The sequence below is a fragment of the Caretta caretta genome, chromosome 7 (assembly GCF_965140235.1).
Source record: "Caretta caretta isolate rCarCar2 chromosome 7, rCarCar1.hap1, whole genome shotgun sequence".
Classification (NCBI taxonomy): domain Eukaryota; kingdom Metazoa; phylum Chordata; order Testudines; family Cheloniidae; genus Caretta; species Caretta caretta.
The window spans coordinates 40,247,005-40,266,785 of NC_134212.1; the positions used below are offsets into that span (position 1 = coordinate 40,247,005).

General features: G+C 44.5%; 1 protein-coding gene and 1 long non-coding RNA gene across 3 annotated transcripts in view; one reads left to right on the top strand and one right to left on the bottom strand.

Annotated features, from left to right (window-relative positions):
* Positions 1-19,781, top strand: part of LOC125640100 (uncharacterized) — a 183,913-nt gene that overhangs the window by 135,240 nt on the left and 28,892 nt on the right. The gene's annotated exons all lie outside the window — the stretch shown is intronic.
* Positions 1-19,781, bottom strand: part of SLC6A11 (solute carrier family 6 member 11) — a 286,531-nt gene that overhangs the window by 13,168 nt on the left and 253,582 nt on the right. For both annotated transcript variants that reach the window (XM_048858227.2, XM_048858228.2), the window contains exons 10-11: positions 14,656-14,768; positions 12,491-12,628 (exon numbers count right to left, since the gene is read on the bottom strand). In XM_048858227.2, the coding sequence (XP_048714184.1) occupies positions 12,491-12,628; positions 14,656-14,768 (251 nt within the window). The remainder of the gene's footprint in view (positions 1-12,490; positions 12,629-14,655; positions 14,769-19,781) is intronic.

Sequence of the window (19,781 nt, forward strand, 5' to 3'; positions counted from 1 at the left end):
CCACATTTTCAAATATACTGATTTCAATTACAACACAGAACACCGTGTACAAGGCTCACTTTATATTTATTTTTGATGACACATATTTGTCCTATAAAAAACAAAAGAAACTGTATTTTTCAATTTACCTCATGCAAGTACTGTAGTGCAATCTCTTTATCATGAAAGTTGAACTTACAAATGTATAATTATGTACAAAAATATGCATTCAAAATAAAACAATGTAAAAATTTAGATCCTACAAGTCTACTTAATCCTACTTCTTGCTCAGTCACTCAGACAAATACGTTTGTTTTCATTTGCAGGAGGTAATGCTGCCCGCTTCTTGTTTACAATGTCACCTGAAAGTGGGAATAGGTGTTCACATGGCACTGTTGTAGCCAGTGTCACAAAATATTTACGTCAGATATGTTAAAGATACATATGCCCCATATGGCTTCAGCCACCATTCTAGAGGACATGCATCCATGCTGATGATGAGTTCTGCTCAATAATGATCCAAAGCAGTGCAGACTGACACATGTTCACTTTCATCATCTGAGTCAGATGCAACCAATAGAAGGTTGATTTTCCTTTTTGGTGGTTCAGGTTCTGTAGTTTCCGTATTGGAGTGTTGCTCTTTTATGGCCTGGTCTACACTATGAGTTTATGTCGGATTTAGCAGCGTTAAATCTGAATAAACCTTGCACCCGTCCACACAATGAAGCCATTTTTTCGACATAAAGGGCTCTTAAAACCGATTTCTTCTCTCCTCCCCAACGAGGGGATTAGCACTGAAATCAACATTGCCATTTTGAATTAGCGTTAGTGTGAACGCAATTCGAAGGTATTGGCCTCCAGGAGCTATCCCACAGTGCACCATTGTGACCACTCTGGACAGCACTCTGAACTCGGATGCACTGGCCAGGTGTACAGGGAAAGCCCCGGGAACTTTTGAATCTCATTTCCTGTTTGGCCAGGTGAGCTCATCAGCACAGGTGACCATGCAGTCCCAGAATCGAAAAAGAGCTCCAGCATGGACTGAACGGGAGGTACTGGATCTGATTGCTGTATGGGGAGAGGAATCCGTGCTATCAGAACTACGTTCCAAAAGACGAAATGCCAAAACATATCAAAAAATCTCCGAGGCCTTGAGGGATAGAGGCTACATCAGGGATGCAACACAGTGAAACTTAAGGAGCTCAGACAAGCGTACCAGAAAACCAAAGAATCAAACGGATGCTCCGGGACAGAGCCCCAGACATGCCGCTTCTATGCTGAGCTACATGCAATTCTAGGGGGGGCCGTCACCACTACCCCACCCCTGTCCGTGGACTCTGAGGATGGGATACTCTCTGCCACAGCTGAGGATTTTGCAGATAGGGAAGATGAGGAGGAGGAGGACGAGCTTTGGGAGAGCACACAGCACACCATTCCCCCGACAGCCAGGATCTTTTTATCACCCTGACTGAAATAACCTCCCAACCCAACGAAGCCAGAGAAGGGACCTCTGGTGAGTGTACCTTTTTAAATATAATACATGTTATAAAAGCAAGCATTTTTTAATGATTAAGTAGCCCTGAGGACTTGGGATGCATTCGTGGCCAGTACTGCTACTGGAAAAGTCTGTTAACGTGTCTGGGGATGGAGCAGAAATCCTCCAGGGACATCTCCATGAAGTTCCTCTGGAGGTACTCTAAACGTCTTTGCAGAAAGTTTCTGGGGAGAGCAGCCTTATTCCGTCCTTCATGGTAGGACACTTTACCACGCCATGCTAGTAACAAGTAATCTGATATCATTGCATGACAAAGCCTGGCAGCATATGGTCCCGGTGTTTGCTGGCATTCAAGCATCATCCGTTCTTTATCTCTCTGTGTTATCCTCAGGAGAGTGATATCGTTCATGGTAACCTGGTTGAAATAGGGGAATTTAACTAAGGGGACATTCAGAGGTGGCTGTTCCTACTGGGCTGTTTGCCTGTGGCTGAAAATAAATCCTCCCCACAGTTAGCCACACGGTGGGAGGGGGGGCCATTGACACTTAGCTGTTTGCGTTTGGCTAGCAGAGATCTTCCCTGATACCAACCAGGCAGTGGGGGGAGTGGAAAAGTGATCATCCCAGAGAACTGGATGGGGGGAGGGGGTTAGTTTGGTTTCTGCTGCACGTTAACAGGAAGACTGCAGCAGTAAATGGCCAACTCAATGGGCTTTGCTTGGTATGGGAAAGGAGGGGGCTGCTTTTATGAAGGTTGCAGAAGCCAAAAGGCTATGGCTTACCATGGCCGCCTGCAAGCCAAATTGTGTTGCTCAGCCCTGCGTGTGTGATCTCTAACACCAAAGCCACAGGCACTCAATATAAGATGCAAAATGCGACCTTGTACCAAAATCACATTTGCTATGTAATGTGAATAGTGTTGTTCACCATGAAAGCGTACAGCCATTGTTCTGTAAAAGGTATCTTTTTAAATACTTCATTCCCTTTTATTCCTCCAGTAGCTGCAAATGTTTCAAGCCTCCCTCCTCCGTCCCAGAGGCTATCTCAGATAAGGTGGCGAAAAAAACGCACACGCGATGAAATGTTCTCTGAGCTCATGCAGTCGTCCGGCACTGACAGAGCTCAGTAGAATGTGTGGAGGGACACAACAGCAGAGTACAGGAAAGTGGCCGATGAATGTGAGGAGAGGTGGCGGCAGAAAGATCAGAGGAGGCATGAGGAAACGCTAGGGATACTGCGGGATCAAACGGACATGCTCCGGCATCTGGTGGAGGTTCAGGAATGGCAGCAGGATCACAGACTGCCGCTGCAGCCGCTGCTTAACTGCCCTCCCTCCTCCCCAAGTTTCATAGCCTCCTCACCCAGACGCCCAAGAATGTGGGGTGGGAGGCTCCGGGCACCCAACCACTCCACCCCAGTGGACAGCCCAAGCAACAGAAGGCTGGCATTCAACAAGTTTTAAAGTGGCCTTTTCCTTCCCTCTTACCCTCCTCCCACACCCCACGCGGGCTACCTTGTGAGTTATCTCCCTATTTTTATAATCAATTAAACGATAGTGACTTTATTTCCTTTGCAAGCAAGCTGTGATCGAAGGTGGGAGGGTGGGTGGCTTACAGGGAATTACAAGGGGGCGGGTTTTCATCAAAGAGAAACAAACAGAAGTGTCACACAGTACCCTGGCCAATCATGAAACTGGTTTTCAAAGCTTCTGTGATGCGCACTGCTTCCTGCTGTGCTCTTCTAACTGCCCTGGTATCTGGCTGCGCGTATTCAGCAGCCAGGCGATTTGCATCAACCTCCTACCCCGCCATAAACGTCTCCCTCTTACTTTCACAGAGATTGTGGAGCACACAACAAGCAGCAATAACAATGGGAATATTGGTTTCGCTGAGGTCTGAGCGAGTCAGTAAACTGCGCCAGCAACCCTTTAAACGTCCAAATGCACACTCTACCACCATTCTGCACTTGCTCAGCCTATAGTTGAACAGCTCCTGGCTACTGTCCAGGGTGTCTGTGTACGGCTTCATGAGCCAGGGCATTAAGGGGTATACTATTACAAGGATACAAGGGTAACTATTGTCATTTCAACATCCCCAGCAGTTATTTTCTGGTCTGGGAAGTAAATCCCTTCCTGCAGCTGTTTAAACAGACCAGAGTTCCTGAAGACATAAGCATCATGAACCTTTCCCGGACATCCCATGTTGATGTTGGTGAAACATCCCTTGTGATCCACCAGTGCTTGCAGAACCATTGAAAAGTATCCCTTGCGGTTTATGTACTGGCTGCCTTGGTGATCCAGTCCCAAGATAGGGATATGCGTTCCGTCTATGGCCCCACCACAGTTAGGGAATCCCATTGCAGCAAAGCCATCTAGTATGACCTGCACATTTCCCAGAGTCACTACCTTTGATAGCAGCAGCTCAGTGATTGCGTTGGCTACTTGCATCACAGCAACCCCCACAGTAGATTTGCCCACTCCAAATTGATTCCCGACTGACCGGTAGCTATCTGGTGTTGCAAGCTTCCACAGGGCTATTGCCACTTGCTTCTCAACTGTGAGGGCTGCTCTCATCTTGGTATTCTTGCACTTCAGGGCAGGGGAAAGCAAGTCACAAAGTTCCATGAAAGTGCCCTTACGCATTCGGAAGTTTCAGAGCCACTAAGTATCATCCCAGACCTGCAACACTATGCTGTCCCACCACTCTGTGCTTGTTTCCCGGGCCCAGAATCGGTGTTCCATGGCATGAGTCTGCCCCATTAACACCATGATCTCCAAATTGTGGGGGAACGCGGTTTTAGAGAAAAGTGTGTTCATGTCCTCATCACCGCGCTGCCGTCACCTCCTCTCCTGGTTTTTCAGGTGCTGGTTCTGCACACACTGCACGATAATGCGCAAGGTGTTTACAATGGTCATAACTGCTGTGGTGACCTGAACGGGCTCCATGCTTGCTGTACTATGGCGTCTGCTCCTGCTCGAGCAATCCAGGGAAAAGGGTGCGAAATGATTGTTTGCCGTTGCTCTGATGGAGGGAGGGGCGACTGACAACATGGCTTACGGGGTTGGCTTACAGGGATTTAAAATCAACAAAGGGGGTGGCTTTGTGAAAAACAGAATGGCCCCCTCAAGGATAAAACTCAAAACCTCAAGGTAGAACTCAAAACTGGGTTTAGCAGGCTGTTGATTTCATGGCGGGAGGGAGGAGAAAAATGAATACAAACCAAATCTGGTCTATTTCTTGTTTTGAGCCACTTCATCTATCTTTATATATCTTGCTGGCAGCAGATTGTGCAGTACGACCGCTAGCCATCGTCATCTCCTGGGTGCTCGGCAGAAGACGGTGCAGTATGACTGCTGGCCATCGTCTTCTGCTGGCTGCAGATTAAAAGACAGTGCACTGCCGGTAGGACTGAATCGCAATGAGACGAAACTTAAAGGGGAAATGACCTGGCTGAGTCACTCCCATGTTTGCCCAGGCGCCCCTGATCTCATCGAGATCGGTTAAAAGAGCACCCTGGACTACGTCGACGATGGCTACAGTCATACTGCACTGTCTGCTGCCAAAAGGCAATAAACTGTTGCTGTGTAGCAATGCAGTACCGCGTCTGCCAGCACCCAGGAGACAGACGGTTAGCTGAGCAGGCTCCATGCTTGCCGTGGCATGGCGTCTGCACAGGTAACTCAAGAAAAAAGGTGCAAAACGATTGTCTGCCCTTGCTTTCACAGAGGGAGGGAGGGAGGAAAGGGGGGCCTGATGATACGTACCCAGAACCACCCGCGACAATGTTTTAGCCCCATCAGACACTGGGATTTCTACCCAGAATTCAAATGGGCTGCGGAGACTGCGGGAACTGTGGGATAGCTACCCACAGTGCAACGCTCCGGAGGTCGACGGTTGCCTCGGTACTGTGGACACACTCCGCCAACTACATGCACTTAGAGCATTTGTGTGGGGACACACACAATTGACTGTATAAAAATGCTTTTTACAAAACCGACTTCTATAAATTCGACCTAATTTCATAGTGTAGACAAGGCCTAAGACTTCTGAAAGCATGCTCCACACCTTGTCACACTCAGATTTTGGAAGGCACTTCAGATTCTTAAACCTTGGGTCGAGTGCTGTAGCTATCTTTAGAAATTTCATATTGGTACCTTCTTTGTGTTTTGTCAAATCTGCAGTGAAAGTGTTCTTAAAACAAACAACATATGCTGGGTCATCATCCAAGATTGCTATAACATGACATATATGGCAGAATGCGGGTAAAACAGAGCAGGAGACATACTATTCTCCCCCAAGAAGTTCAGTTACAAATGTAATTAACACATTTTTTTTTATGAGCGTCATCAGCATGGAAGCATGTCTTCTGGAATTGTGGCAGAAGCATGAATGGGCATACAAATGTTTAGCATATTTGCCATGTAAATACCTTGCAATGACAGTTACAAAAGTGCCATGCGAATGTCTGTTTTCACTTTCAGGTGACATTGTAAATAAGAAGCAAGCAGCATTATCTCCCGTAAACGTAAACAAACTTGTTTGTCTTAGTGATTGGCTGAACAAGAAGTAGGACTGAGTGGATTTATAGGGTCTAAAGTTTTACATTGTTTTGTTTTTGAGTGCTGTTATATAACAAAAAAATCTACATTTGTAAGTTGCACTTTCAGTACTTGTATGAGGTGAATTGAAAAATACTATTTCTTTTGTTTTATCATTTTTATAGGGCAAATATTTGTAATAAAGTAATAATATAAAGTGAGCACTGTACACTTTGTATTCTGTGTTGTCATTGAAATCAATATATTTGAAAATGTAGAAAAACATCCAAAATATTTAATTAATTTTAATCGGCATTCTATTGTTTAACAGTGCAATTAAAACAGATTAATTGTGATTAATTTTTTTGAGTTAATCACGAGAGTTAACTGCGATTAAATCGACAGCCCTAGTAGAAACATTTCATTTTGGCCAGTTTCATGAAACAGCATTCCATTTTGAAATTTTTCCAATTAAATACACACACCCAGGAAAGACACCCAAAAATGACCAAACTGAAACAAAAAACTCAAAAAGAAAATTGCTCTGAATCCACCATAAAGTTTCTGTCCATTCAAAATGATTTTTGGGGGTGGGGGTGGGGAAGAGAGTTTCACTTTCACAAAAACAAAAATTAAAAATCAAATTTTATGAGTTGCCATCTTAGGTTTCAAAAGGTGATAGAAGCTGCTGTAATATGCAAGCTCCATATGTCCTTTAGGACTAACCCAGGCTCAGCTGCTGGGGATCCCTTGCTTATGCTTAGAAATCTTGCCCTCCCAAAGTCAAGCAGCATAGAGCTACAGTTTCTCCTTGTTGGGGACTTTTATTCCCTTCCCCTAGAGTGCAAGCTGATGGAATGAGTCCATAAGTACATCTCCTCTTCATGGGTGTTGGGGTGTATGGGGGGCAATCAACAAAATCTTTGTTCTTTGATGTTTCACAATGGCTCATTTGGTTTCAGTGAGCCTTATTGTGGGAAGGGCCTAATACCTTCAGTGTTTTACATGAGTTAATGCTTCTTTCCTGTTTGGCGAGTTACCGTTACAGAGGTTTATAAGGCAAACACTAAGGCCAGGTCTACAAACTTCCACGGGCAGAACTACATCGCTCACAGATGTGAAAATCACACCTCTGAGTGATGCAGTTATAGTGACCTAACCCCCAGTGTAGACAGTGCTACGTTGACGGGAGGGCTTCCGCCATGAACACAGAACATGAACATCACCACTATGGAATTGTTTCTACAACCAGTCACTATCATACAAAGTATTAGAGTCCCTGGTGGACAAATACTTGGTGCTTCCAGAAGAAATACACATTGTGAAATCTTTTTTGGGGCAACTGGACTAGAACCAGGAATGTCTGGTAGAATGCCCAACGGTGGGCCAGATCCTGAGAGAGTACTAAGGATTTCCTTTCTCTAAACAGATGATGAAGACGAGGGAGTCAAACAGTTGGAAGGTTTGATCAGTATATGCAGATAATATCTCATATGAGTGGGCTATCAACAAGTCCTCTGTTACTTTCCTGTCACAGACTGGCCATCAGAGATACCATCAGACTTGTAAGAAAGCAAGGCACAGGAGAAACTATAAAGAGCATTGCCTGGAATTGGTAACTGGTCCACAATATTGAGAAGTGCAGGAATATTGTGACCAGCTTTCCTGTAGAATGATGAAATCTCTTTATCAGTAAGGCCTGGACCCTATGCAGAAATGGGCTTGCACATGGTCAGTCCTTCACTGCCTGCTTGCTGGTCCCAAAGAAGAAGGGGTGACAGAATGGAGGAAGATGAGAAATTTGGAAATTTCTGAGAAGACTCTCCCAGATAGTTCTGAGCACCCAACTGTCTGATGAGGATTTTTTATTTTCATTTGGAAGGCCTGAAAACTTTGGCAGGAAACTCTGTTCTAAGGGGAATATGGTAAAAACTCAAGTAGTTCTCCCCGTTCTCTGTCTTTCTTTTTTGGTCATGGCACCAAAGACTTGGATTAACCACCTCAGAAACAGTAGCACAACCTTCGATCTCCTGGGTTACCCAGCCTCACAGTCATAAAGATTCTGCTACTTCTTCCACTAAAAATTTTCCTGGTGCCCCAGTCACTGATCTGCCCCTTGAAGGAACAGGGAAGTGCCTTTTTGATGAAAAAAGCCCATATGTTTATAGATGTCAGGAATAAGGAGGAGGGAAGAGCAATACTAGGAATAAGCATTCAGGCTTGAAGCCCCTTGCTCAGACAATAATAGTCTGTGGGCTTTAAAGTCTTGCTGAAGAAGTTTTACAGCTACGTCACAAAACTGTGCCCTCTCTTTCCTTCATGCTGACAGTTTGGTGCAGGATCACTGCCATTCTGATTGTCCATTGGTAATGGCAGGTCCATGGTGCGAGCAGCTAGATACTTCCTGCAATGTTGCTTGGGTGAAAGTTGCAGCCATATCTGGGATTTGTGTATGTATGTGAGGTGGGGTGGGAGGGAATATTCCAAAATTCCCTAGTCATAAGCAACAAAGATAATCTACATCAATGAATTCAGGCCAGCAATGGCCACTGCAAAATGGGCATTTGCTTGGCGGGTTAGCTCCTGAGGCTGTCTGGAGGGCTGCTCCATTCCAAATCCCCCAGCATCTAGAAACGGAGCGTAAAATTCACTCTTGAGCAATGAATTTAACATTAATTCCCAAATCACCCATTTAAAAGGTGCTTAGGCTTTGTGCCTGCTCTCTGCACAAAGGGGTGAAAGATTAGCTGGATGGGATGCTTGAGAGGCTGCTTCCATAGCAGGCTCTGCCTGAGAATTCAGCACAACAGCACCACATGGTGTTCCTCGCTGCACCGTGCAGCCAAACTCCCAGACAGCAACCGCAAGCTTGCAGCTGCCCGTCTGCTCCTTCTGCTTCTTCCCCAGTGCAGCACAGACTCCTACAACCCAGCACACACCGAAGAGACGTGTGAAAATGCTGCCATCTCTCTCCAGCCATGAGAAGTGGATTGCTTAACGTGGCACACTAGAGAGGCCCTATAAGTCAGCCCCAAGCAGCTGACCTGGCCCGCAGCTCTAACAAATCAGACAACCCGGTTGGGTGCTTCCTGACTCCCAAGCCCTAGGAGAGGAAATCTGGGGCAAGTATGTGTGAGGAAGAGACAAAATTGGGGTTAGAACTGGCCATGGAGGAAGGGGGCACAGGTGCAATTCGGGAGCAGGTGCCATAAGGGAAGAATGGGTGCATGTTTAAGTCACTGCCCTGAAGCTCCGGTGACGTGGATTCAATGCCTGGCTTTGCTACAGACTTCCTGTGACCTTGGGCAAGTCACCTGAAGAAGGAAGGTTGAGAACCACTGCTCAGTATGCTTCCCAAGGGTCTGTGGAGGTATTCTGGATGGCTACGTTGTCTGTGAGCCACAATCCAGCCCATCATCCGCCTTTCAATTACAACACACACTGTATGCATGCTTATAGGGAAGTGAAACTAAGGAACTAAACAGTCCTCTGAAAATTTATAAAGTGTCTGGAAGTTATTTAGTGCCAAAAGAAATGAGAAACAGGAGTGATAATCAGTAGTGGCATCATGGGCTTTAGCACACTGAGAACTCAGAATGAGCAGACTGACTTGACAGCCTGAATTCTCTCCACGCACCAAGGATTTACTCTGTGCTGTGAATTTATTTGGTTACCTTTAGCTTTTGCTGAAGGTACCTTGTGGACATTAAAGAACAACTTCATGGTGTCACTCAAGTCAAGGATCAAAAAAGCCAAAGTGGACTAGAGCTCAAAAGTACAAGCCTCCCAAGCTAATGTGTCAGCTGGTATCAGAATGCGGGGCAACTTCCCCAAACAGTGTACACTTGAACAGAGGCATTTAAACAACACCAAAAATAATCCTTAACTGGTCACTCCAGGGACTTTGTATTAAAGAATAATAAAACAAATTTTTAAAAATCACTTTTTTTCCACCTATATTAAGCTAATAATTCCCTGACACATGGAACCATTAATTAGCCTAATAGCAGTAATTTGATTCAGTATGTTCTTCAAGTGTTGACAAGCTGAGGCACAGACTCTGGATATCTGTTCCCTAACAAACTTGTCATTATCTGTAGAAAATGGCCAACTTCTAAAGCCCTCTCGCTTTGTTATTCTTCCAAAGAAACTGAAAGGCTAAGAAATGGTGATTGATGGCCTCTCTCCTGATGTTTGCAACATTCTAAATCACATAATACATTAACGAACCTCTACTGCATATGCATAACTGCTCTTGGGTAGCTATTAATTTGTATTTTATTGGCTGCCTGGTTCAGTTGTAGTGTACTCAGTATTTTCACTGTATTTATAATTACTTACAATACAGATAAGCTAGGACACATTGTAACAGAAGTGATCAAATAATGGTTTTACAGTAAAGCATCATGATTAATGTTGACATTCCAGTTGATCGGTTGAAAGTTTCCCAGAGGAATCGGATTAAGATAACCATTTCTAGTCAGATACAAGGGCAAATGCTATTTTTTCCTTGGTTTACTGAGCATCATGAACTTTCCCAGTAGTTAGTAGGAGTTCTTATTAATACACCTGCTTTGAGTACATTAGACAGCAACAGATTTACTAGCTGGTGACCTACTGAAGAACTGAGTGGTACGTCTACACTGTAATTGGAGGTGTGATTGCAGCTCACATAGGCATACCTGTGCTAGCTTTAATCTAGCTAGCAGAGCTAAAAATAGCAGCGAAGACCTGGTGGCACAGACTGTGGCATGGGTCAGCAACATAAATATGTACCCAGGCCTCCAGGCAGCTCACGCTGAAGCCTGTGCCACCATGTCTTTACTGCTGTTGTTTGCCATGCTAGCTAGAGTAAAGCTTGCATGCATATGCCTACCTGAGCTACAATCACACCTTTGACTTCAGTGTAGATATGCCCAGGGAGCAAACCAAGCTCATCATCCACTTTCTCCCAGTTCAAACATAACTTTACTTCCTGGAATGCCTTCAGTCTGTATTAGCAACATCAATGGATGCATTAGAAATGCCTAGATAGCCAGATTAAACAGACTAGATAAATCGAAACAAACACACACACAAAGAGTGGTGCCAACCAACATCCTTTAGGGATGGAAGTGATAATATCCCTGGACCTGATCCAAAGCCCACTGTAGTCAATGGGAAAGCTCCCATTGTGGGCTTCGGAGTGGGCACCACCTGAAGAACACATAGTTATTGTTTCTGTGCATTGGTTTGGCCATGAGAACACTGAAATAATACACAGAGCGGACAAATATATCATTGCACAATCCAGAGCTACATGCAAACCAGAGGCTCTTATATGTACAAAGGGTGCAGCTCACCCTCCTGACCACCACACCTCCTTGCAGGAGAGTCAAGAGCAAGAAAAGGTCTCAGCCCCTAGCCATAGCCATGCAACTGCATCTCATCTCTGGGTCAGGGTCATTACTTGGTACTATTTCTGCGAGTAGTGTGTAACAGCGATGAAAACTTAGTGGCACAGACTCTGGCATGGGTCAGCAATGCAAATATGTACCCAGGTGGGACTCCTGCTTTGGGGAAGGAAGAGGATTAGGGAGGAGAGGAATGCTCAGCCTGACAGTGTATGGGTTAAAAGACAGTGAGGCTTTCTGTGTAAAAGAACTCACTGTCAGAGACTGTGAATCGAAGTAGGTTTTTAAAAACCCCAAACCCTTTCACTTTTCCCAAGATTTATTTATTGCTGTTATCTTGACCAGCCAGAGAGTAGATCTATATCATCTATATTCACTAAAATAATAGCCATGACAAGCAAGAACACATTTACTATATGGTCAGTACCTGATTTGAGTGATGCCTTGAAGATATTTTTAATGTCAACAGGTTCCTTTAGCAGAACTTCAAAATGGCAAAACCAATTTGCAGCACATGGGGAATTCTGATCAGCAGGGCACGACTAAACAGGCGCTTAGAGCTGCATACCCAGGCCACAGTCCAACAAAGCACTGAGGCACATTGTGAACTTTAAGGACGTGAGTAGTCCTACTGACTTACAAGGGACTATACATGTGCTTAAATAAAGCATGCGCTTAAGCTACCACTAATTTCATTTTTAGTTTTTCTCAGTTATATATACCACTGCTCTTATTCCCAAGAAGGTGGCTGGCTTTTCCTGGCTGTCAGTAACAAATACCCTCATATCTGATTGGTTCAGCCCAGCGTGATCGTGGAGAAACAACAATCCCTGTGAATGGATGGGAGGTGTAGAATAGATGGCCTGCCAATGGCTATGCATCACTGATTACAATATTTGCTGAGCTCCAGGTGCAGTTAAAGATTTGAACAAAAGTTAAGAACAGTCTCTTAAACGGTTTGTACTCATTTGACCAACATTACAGTTTTTGTTCATCTCAAGTGCTCATGCCTGGAGTATGTCATGGTTAAAAATAGCCAACTTGTTTCCTTGGCTGTACCTTTGAAAAGAAACAAAGGGCATCTTACCTCTGTTAACATTATTAGGCCAACGAAGTATGACACAATCGAAAGAGCAAGAATCAACAGTTCCCTTCTGTATCCTCTTCTGAAAATCTTTGGGTACATATCCACCACAGCTGTGACAAGGCTTTCAACACACACAAACTGAAAGAAATAACAAAAAGCCCAAATAAGATACATATCTCTTCTACTCAGGGGAATTGGATTTGCTAAAAACCCCTTCAAGTTCCCCCCTATATTCTCATCAAAGAGAGAGACTGAAAAATCCCCAAGGATACTGTTTAAAGTGAAGAACAAAATTTCAGAGTCAAAAAGTCCAAACCTATGGCTTTCAAGGCCAAAGCCAAATTCCAAAAAGTAAAAACTATCATAATCTCAGAGTGAAATTCATTGTGGAGCACAGGCCCAGCACAATATTTAAGTCTTTAAAACATGTGCTTCAATGGGGCTTAAATGGTGCCCCAAAGTTGAGATGAGTGTACATGAGGAATTGCACACTCAGTGAAACTGTTGAACTGTCATTTAAAAGAATAATAAGCAGCACTTAAGCAGCACTGTAATCGTCAAAGTGTTAAGCTATTTATCTTCAGTAGCCTGCAGAGGTTGGTAAGTGTGTTTCTCTCCATTTTTACAGATGAAATAAAACTAAGCAGAGTGGTTAAATGTCCCAGCACAGGCCAGACAATGTGTCACTGAAAGAACTGACAGCAGCACTCAGAAGTTCGTAATTTCCAGTCCCTTTTGCGTTCTGCTACATCAAGTTGCGTCTTGGAAATGTGTAGACCTTATGAAACATTAATTTTAATGATCCTGAAGTGCAGTACAAAACAAAACACCACAAAGCTTCACTGTACAGCAATCAGACTTATCTCCTGAATCAGATATGCAGATTACTTAGATACTATGACAGGTTTCAGAGTGGCAGCCATGTTAGTCTATATCATCAAAAACAACAAGGAGCCCTTGTGGCACCCTAGAGACTAACAAATTTATTTGGGCATAAGCTTTTGTGGGCTAAAACCCATTTAATCAGATGCATGGAGTGAAAAATACAGTAAGCAGTATATATATTACAGCACATCAAAAGATGGGAGTTGCCTTACCAAGTGGGGGGGTCAGTGCTAACGAGGCCAATTCAATTAAGGTGGAAGTAGCCTATTCTCAACAGTTGACAAGAAGGGGTGAATATCAAGAGGGGTGACTATCCGGTTTGGAAAATTACTTTTGTAGTGCTAACAAGGTCAATGCAATGAAGGTAGACATCGCCCAGTTCCAACAGCTGACAAGAAGGTGTGAGTATCAGCAGAGGGAAAATTACTTTTTGTAGTGATCCATCCACTTCCAGTCTTTAGTCAGGCCTAATTTGATGGTGTCCAGTTTGCAAATTAATTCCAGTTCTGCAGTTTCTCATTGGAGTCTGGTTTTGAAGCTTTTTTGTTGAAGAATTGCCACTTTTAAGTCTGTTGTTGAGTGTCCAGGGAGATTGACGTGCTCACCTACTGATTTTTGAATGTTACAATTCTTGATGTCTGATTTGTGTCCATTTATTCGTTTGCATAACGACTGTCCAGTTTGGCCAATGTACATAGCAGAGGGGCATTGAGGCACTCATTACTGTACAATATGTCTGGTGAAGCAACTCTTGTGCAATTTTTCTATAATTACATAGACTTGGGCAATGGCTATAGTACTGTCACTTTGCTGCATTACATATTTACATTTTTCTTGCCATCATATCTTGAAATATGAAGGTATAGCATAAGCACTTTCATTTTCAGTATCTTCTCCTCAGTGATCAAAATTGCTTGCATGTTGGTTTGAAAAGAAACACATACCATTGTCATTGTTTTACAATTAGTGGACTTGAACAGTATTGTAAATTCTACTGAATGTTGATGAAATTGCATACTATCCTGACATTAATATTAAAAGCAGAACTCAGATGAATCATTGCTTACAATTAATAATAAAGGAATCTTCAATATTGTACAGGTTTGCTTTTTTAAAAAAAAAAAAATCAAATAAGAAACTTGAAATAGAGGCTTTAAACAGTGCCAGATCCTCATCAGGTACCAAGTGGCATAGCTCCCTTGACATTAAAGAAGCTATGCAGCTGTAAATATGCTGATAATCTGACCCAACATTTTTTTTAAGTGATGTTTGATTCATACCTGACTATCTAATCCAAGGAATATTAGCATCATGAAAAACAAAGCTGCCCATAGAGGAGAAAGAGGCATCATGGTGACAGCTTTTGGGTAGGCAATGAATGCAAGTCCCGGTCCTGAAAAGGAAGCAAAGAAATGCAATTGCTTATACTTTAACATTCCTCATGTGATAAATCAGATGTGAAGAGCTAAATAAAAGAGAGCATGCTAGACTTCAATTAAAAATGCACTGCTATAAATGCTTTAGCAACTGTTGGATGTGGGGGGACGTACTCTCCACCAGCCTTATACCAGGCACAGATTACTTCCCTTGAAACGTCAGCTCAGCTGTGCCAGATCGCTGATTGCAGGGGCAAAATGAAGGCTCCCCCCACTTCCTGCCCACATGTGCAGCACTGGGGTGAGGGGGTTGTGGTTCTATGGAGACAGCTCTGTTCCTTGCACCCTCTGGCTTCCCTGTGCAGGCGAACAGCCAGGGGTCACCATTTGGCGGTAGCGATTCTGTGATAACCCTGCTCAGCATTAAAAGAACAATTTGTCTGAAACTGTACCGAGTGGCACCATGGCAAGTGTTAAGAACTGCATGTCGGAAGCCATTTGCAGCACACAGCAAGCACAACTTCTGTTGGTTCCGCAAAACCTACGAACATTGCTATGTAGCCTTGAGTGCCATCTGCTGGCACATTATGTATTAAGTAACCTATATACAGACATCTTTTTTATAGAACAGCTTGAACAGCAATGATCCCTTCTCCAGCCTAGCTAAATGTCCACCTGCTCTCTCCCTCATGCTGTTTTTCACCAAAATCTTGACATTTCCTTCTGCTCAGTCTATCTCTTGTCCTCACCCTTCCGCAATTGCAGTCTCTTGCCTCATTAAACTATTCACCCATTCACTCTTGCCCCATTAAACCACAGACACAAAGCTAGTGCAGCACTTATGCATTCCTGCAATGATAGCAGAGATAGTGCTGCTATAATCAGACCATGAGCATACTACAGCTATTTCACTTAATACGGTATTTTACAAGCCCCTGTAATTTCCAGTGGCATTTCTATTCTGTTAGCCTTGCACTATCTAGTTTAGTCATTCTAAACCAGTCATCCTAGGGAAAAAAATAACATATATTTGCCATAGCAATATCAGTGAATGTTATTAGCTATACAGGTTTCTTGTTATACTTGACCCAGTTCCTTAAATTCATTTTCCGTCCATTTCTCCTTCTGACGAATCCATCATTAGACCATTTCTCCTCCTGGAGAGACCCAACATTCACATTGTTCTGACTGGGTGCTAAGTGATCCTTAGAGAGTCCGTGGCTTTCCAGACCTAGAACAAGAACTACTACACTGCCAGTCTTAGTTGAGATTCCTCCTACAAGTTAAGCCCAAGCAACAACACTTGTGAAATGTTGTCATAAATATAAAGGGAAGGGTAAACCCCTTTGAAATCCCTCCTGGCCAGGGGAAAGCTCCTCTCACCTGTAAAGGGTTAAGAAGCTAAAGGTAACCTCGCTGGCACCTGACCAAAATGACCAATGAGGAGACAAGATACTTTCAAAAGCTGGGAGGAGGGAGAGGAACAAAGGGTCTGTCTGTGTGCTGCTCTTGCCAGAGACAGAACAGGAATGGAGTCTTAGAACTTTTAGTAAGTAATCTAGCTAGGTATGTGTTAGATTATGATTTCTTTAAATGGCTGAGAAAAGAATTGTGCTGAATAGAATAACTATTTCTGTCTGTATATCTTTTTTGTAACTTAAGGTTTTGCCTAGAGGGGTTCTCTATGTTTTGAATCTAATTACCCTGTAAGATATCTACCATCCTGATTTTACAGGGGGGATTTCTTTATTTCTATTTACTTCTATTTTTTTATTAAAAGTCTTCTTGTAAAAACTGAATGCTTTTTCATTGTTCTCAGATCCAAGGGTTTGGGTCTGTGGTCACCTATGCAAATTGGTGAGGCTTTTTATCCAACATTTCCCAGGAAAGGGGGGGTGCAAGTGTTGGGAGGATTGTTCATTGTTCTTAAGATCCAAGGGTCTGGGTCTGTAGTCACCTAGGCAAATTGGTGAGGCTTTTTACCAAACCTTGTCCAGGAAGTGGGGTGCAAGGTTTTGGGAAGTATTTTGGGGGGACAGATGCGTCCAAACAGCTCTTCCCCAGTAACCAGTAATTGTTTGGTGGTGGTAGCGGCCATTCCAAGGATAACGGGTGTAATATTTTGTACCTTGGGGAAGTTTTGACCTAAGCTGGTAAAGATAAGCTTAGGAGGTTTTTCATGCAGGTCCCCACATCTGTACCCTAGAGTTCAGAGTGGGGGAGGAACCTTGACATGGTGGCACAGTGGTGGGATTAACCTGAAATCATCTGAGATCCAGTTGAGATTTTTTGAACTAGAAATACAGATTTTAAAAAGGAAATTTTTTTTTCTTTGGAAAGAAAGTCCAGAAAGCAGCTTTGAAACTTTGGCCAAGCAGAGACAAAAGGGGATTATCTTGTGAATTGCAGGTTTTTTTGCCTGGAGGCAGGGTACTTAACTCCTGCAGGGAAATTCACAGTCCTCCAACCCATTGTTTTTTTTTTTTCTTTTCTTCCTAAAAGTAAATAGGGGGTGTGTGTTCTACCCATTTGCTTTTTCTTTGGGCTGGGTAAGCAGGTTTCCAAGCAGTTGGAGGTTTTTTGCTTTAATTTGGGCCCAGAGCAGAGACAAGGGAATTGTCTTTTTCTGTAGGCTGACAATCACTATCAGAGAATAGGTATTCTATTGCAGCACAGCAAAATTTTACAGCCAAGTTTTGTTTGTTTATTTCTAAACCTCGGGTGTAAAGTTAGTTAAAAACAGAGAGCTTAGAATGACCAAATCCTCAGCTCAACTACAGCTGGAATTAGCCAAATTTCAGGCTGAGGAAAGACAAAGGGAACATGAAAGACAGATAGAACTCATGCAGCTGAAGAAGGAACAAGAAAGGGAGGCAGCGAGAGAAGCAGAACAACACCAAGCGGCTGCTCACAGGAGAGCTATGGAAGCAAGGGACAAAGAACTGGAGGAGAAGGAAAAAGAGAGGAAGTATGTGGAGGAGATGGAGAAGATAAAGGCTCAGCAGAATATCCCAACAAACCCTAGTAATCCTTCTCCAGGTACCACTTCCCATCCCAGAAAGTTCCCCACCTACAAGGCAGGTGATGATACTGAGGCCTTCTTAGAGAACTTCGAAAGGGCCTGCCTTGGGTACAACATCTCTGCTGACCAATACATGGTAGAGCTGAGGCCGCAGCTCAGTGGACCCTTAGCTGAGGTGGCAGCTGAAATGCCTAAAGAACACATGAACAAGTATGAACTGTTTAAATCCAAGGCAAGAGTCAGAATGGGGATAACACCCGAGCAGTCTCGTCGGAGGTTCAGAGCCCTAAGGTGGAAACCAGACATGTCATTTACCCGACATGCCTACCACATTGTGAAACATTGGGATGCCTGGATATCAGGAGCAAGTGTTGAATCTCCAGTAAATTTGCCCTTCCTAATGCAAATGGAACAATTCTTAGAGGGTGTTCCTGAGGAAATAGAAAGATACATCCTAGACGGGAAGCCCAAAACTGTAATCGAGGCAGGAGAGATTGGAGCCAGATGGGTGGAGGTGGCAGAGAAGAAGAAAACTGGTCGCAGTTGGAGCGGAGACCAGAAGGGACCACCCCAGACCACACCTTATTACCGGGGGCCGCCCAAAGCCCCACCTACCTCCCAAAGAACCCTCCAGACCCCTTATCGTCCCACCACCCCGTTCTCCAGCAACCCTCCTCGCCCCAGTGACCCGTCAGCTGGACGATGTTTTAAGTGTAACGAGCTGGGGCATGTAAAGGCCAACTGCCCCAAGAACCCCAACAGATTACAGTTCATTGCACCGGAATCACACCAGAGGTCCACAGGCCCAGATACCTCCCAGATACCCTTGGAGCGGAGGGAAACTGTGAGTGTGGGTGGGAAGAGGGTCACCGCGTGGAGGGACACCGGAGCACAAGTGTCAGCTATCCATGCTTCCTTAGTGGACCCCAATTTAATCAACCCAGAGATCCAAGTGACGATTCAACCCTTCAAGTCCAACTCTTTCAATTTGCCTACAGCCAAGTTACCTGTCCAGTACAAGGGCTGGTCAGGAATGTGGACTTTTGCAGTCTATGATGATTATCCCATCCCCATGCTGTTGGGGGAGGACTTGGCCAATCATGTGAAGCAGGCCAAGAGGGTGGGAATGGTCACCCGCAGCCAGGCTAAACAAGCCGTGAGGCCTAGCTCTGTTCCGGAAACTTCTATCAGGACCCAGTCAGAGGTGATGGACCCGGACCCCAGGCCAATGTCTGCAACAGCAGTAGTGGATCCAGTCCCAGAGACCCAGACGGAACCAGTCCTAGAACCGGAACCAGCCGAACAACCAACACCAGACCCCGTGTCAGCACTGAATCCAGTACTTGCAACCTCAACACCAGAGGGCCCCACCGAACCTGAACTGGCAGCAGCCGATAACCCTACACAAGAGGCTCAGCCGGAGCCTGAATCCCAACATAGTGCACCAGCGGAGAGCGGTTCACAGTCAACAGAAACAGCTCCATCCCCTATATCGCTTCCAGAGGGACCAAGCCTAGGTCCACAATCCCATGAGGAACTGATGTCTCCAGCATCAAGGGAACAGTTCCAGACCGAACAGGAAGCAGATGAAAGCCTCCAGAGAGCTTGGACGGCGGCACGGAGCAACCCACCGCCTCTCAGCTCTTCTAATCGATCCAGGTTTGTTGTAGAAAGAGGACTTTTATACAAGGAAACTCTTTCTGGTGGACACCAGGAAGACTGGCATCCTCAGAGACAGTTGGTAGTTCCAACTAAATACCGGGCCAAGCTCTTGAGCTTAGCCCATGATCACCCTAGTGGCCATGCTGGGGTGAACAGGACCAAAGACCGTTTGGGGGGGTCATTCCACTGGGAGGGAATGGGCAAGGATGTTTCTACCTATGTCCAGTCTTGTGAGGTGTGCCAAAGAGTGGGAAAACCCCAAGACCAGGTCAAAGCCCCTCTCCAGCCACTCCCCATCATTGAAGTTCCATTTCAGCGAGTAGCTGTGGATATTCTGGGTCCTTTT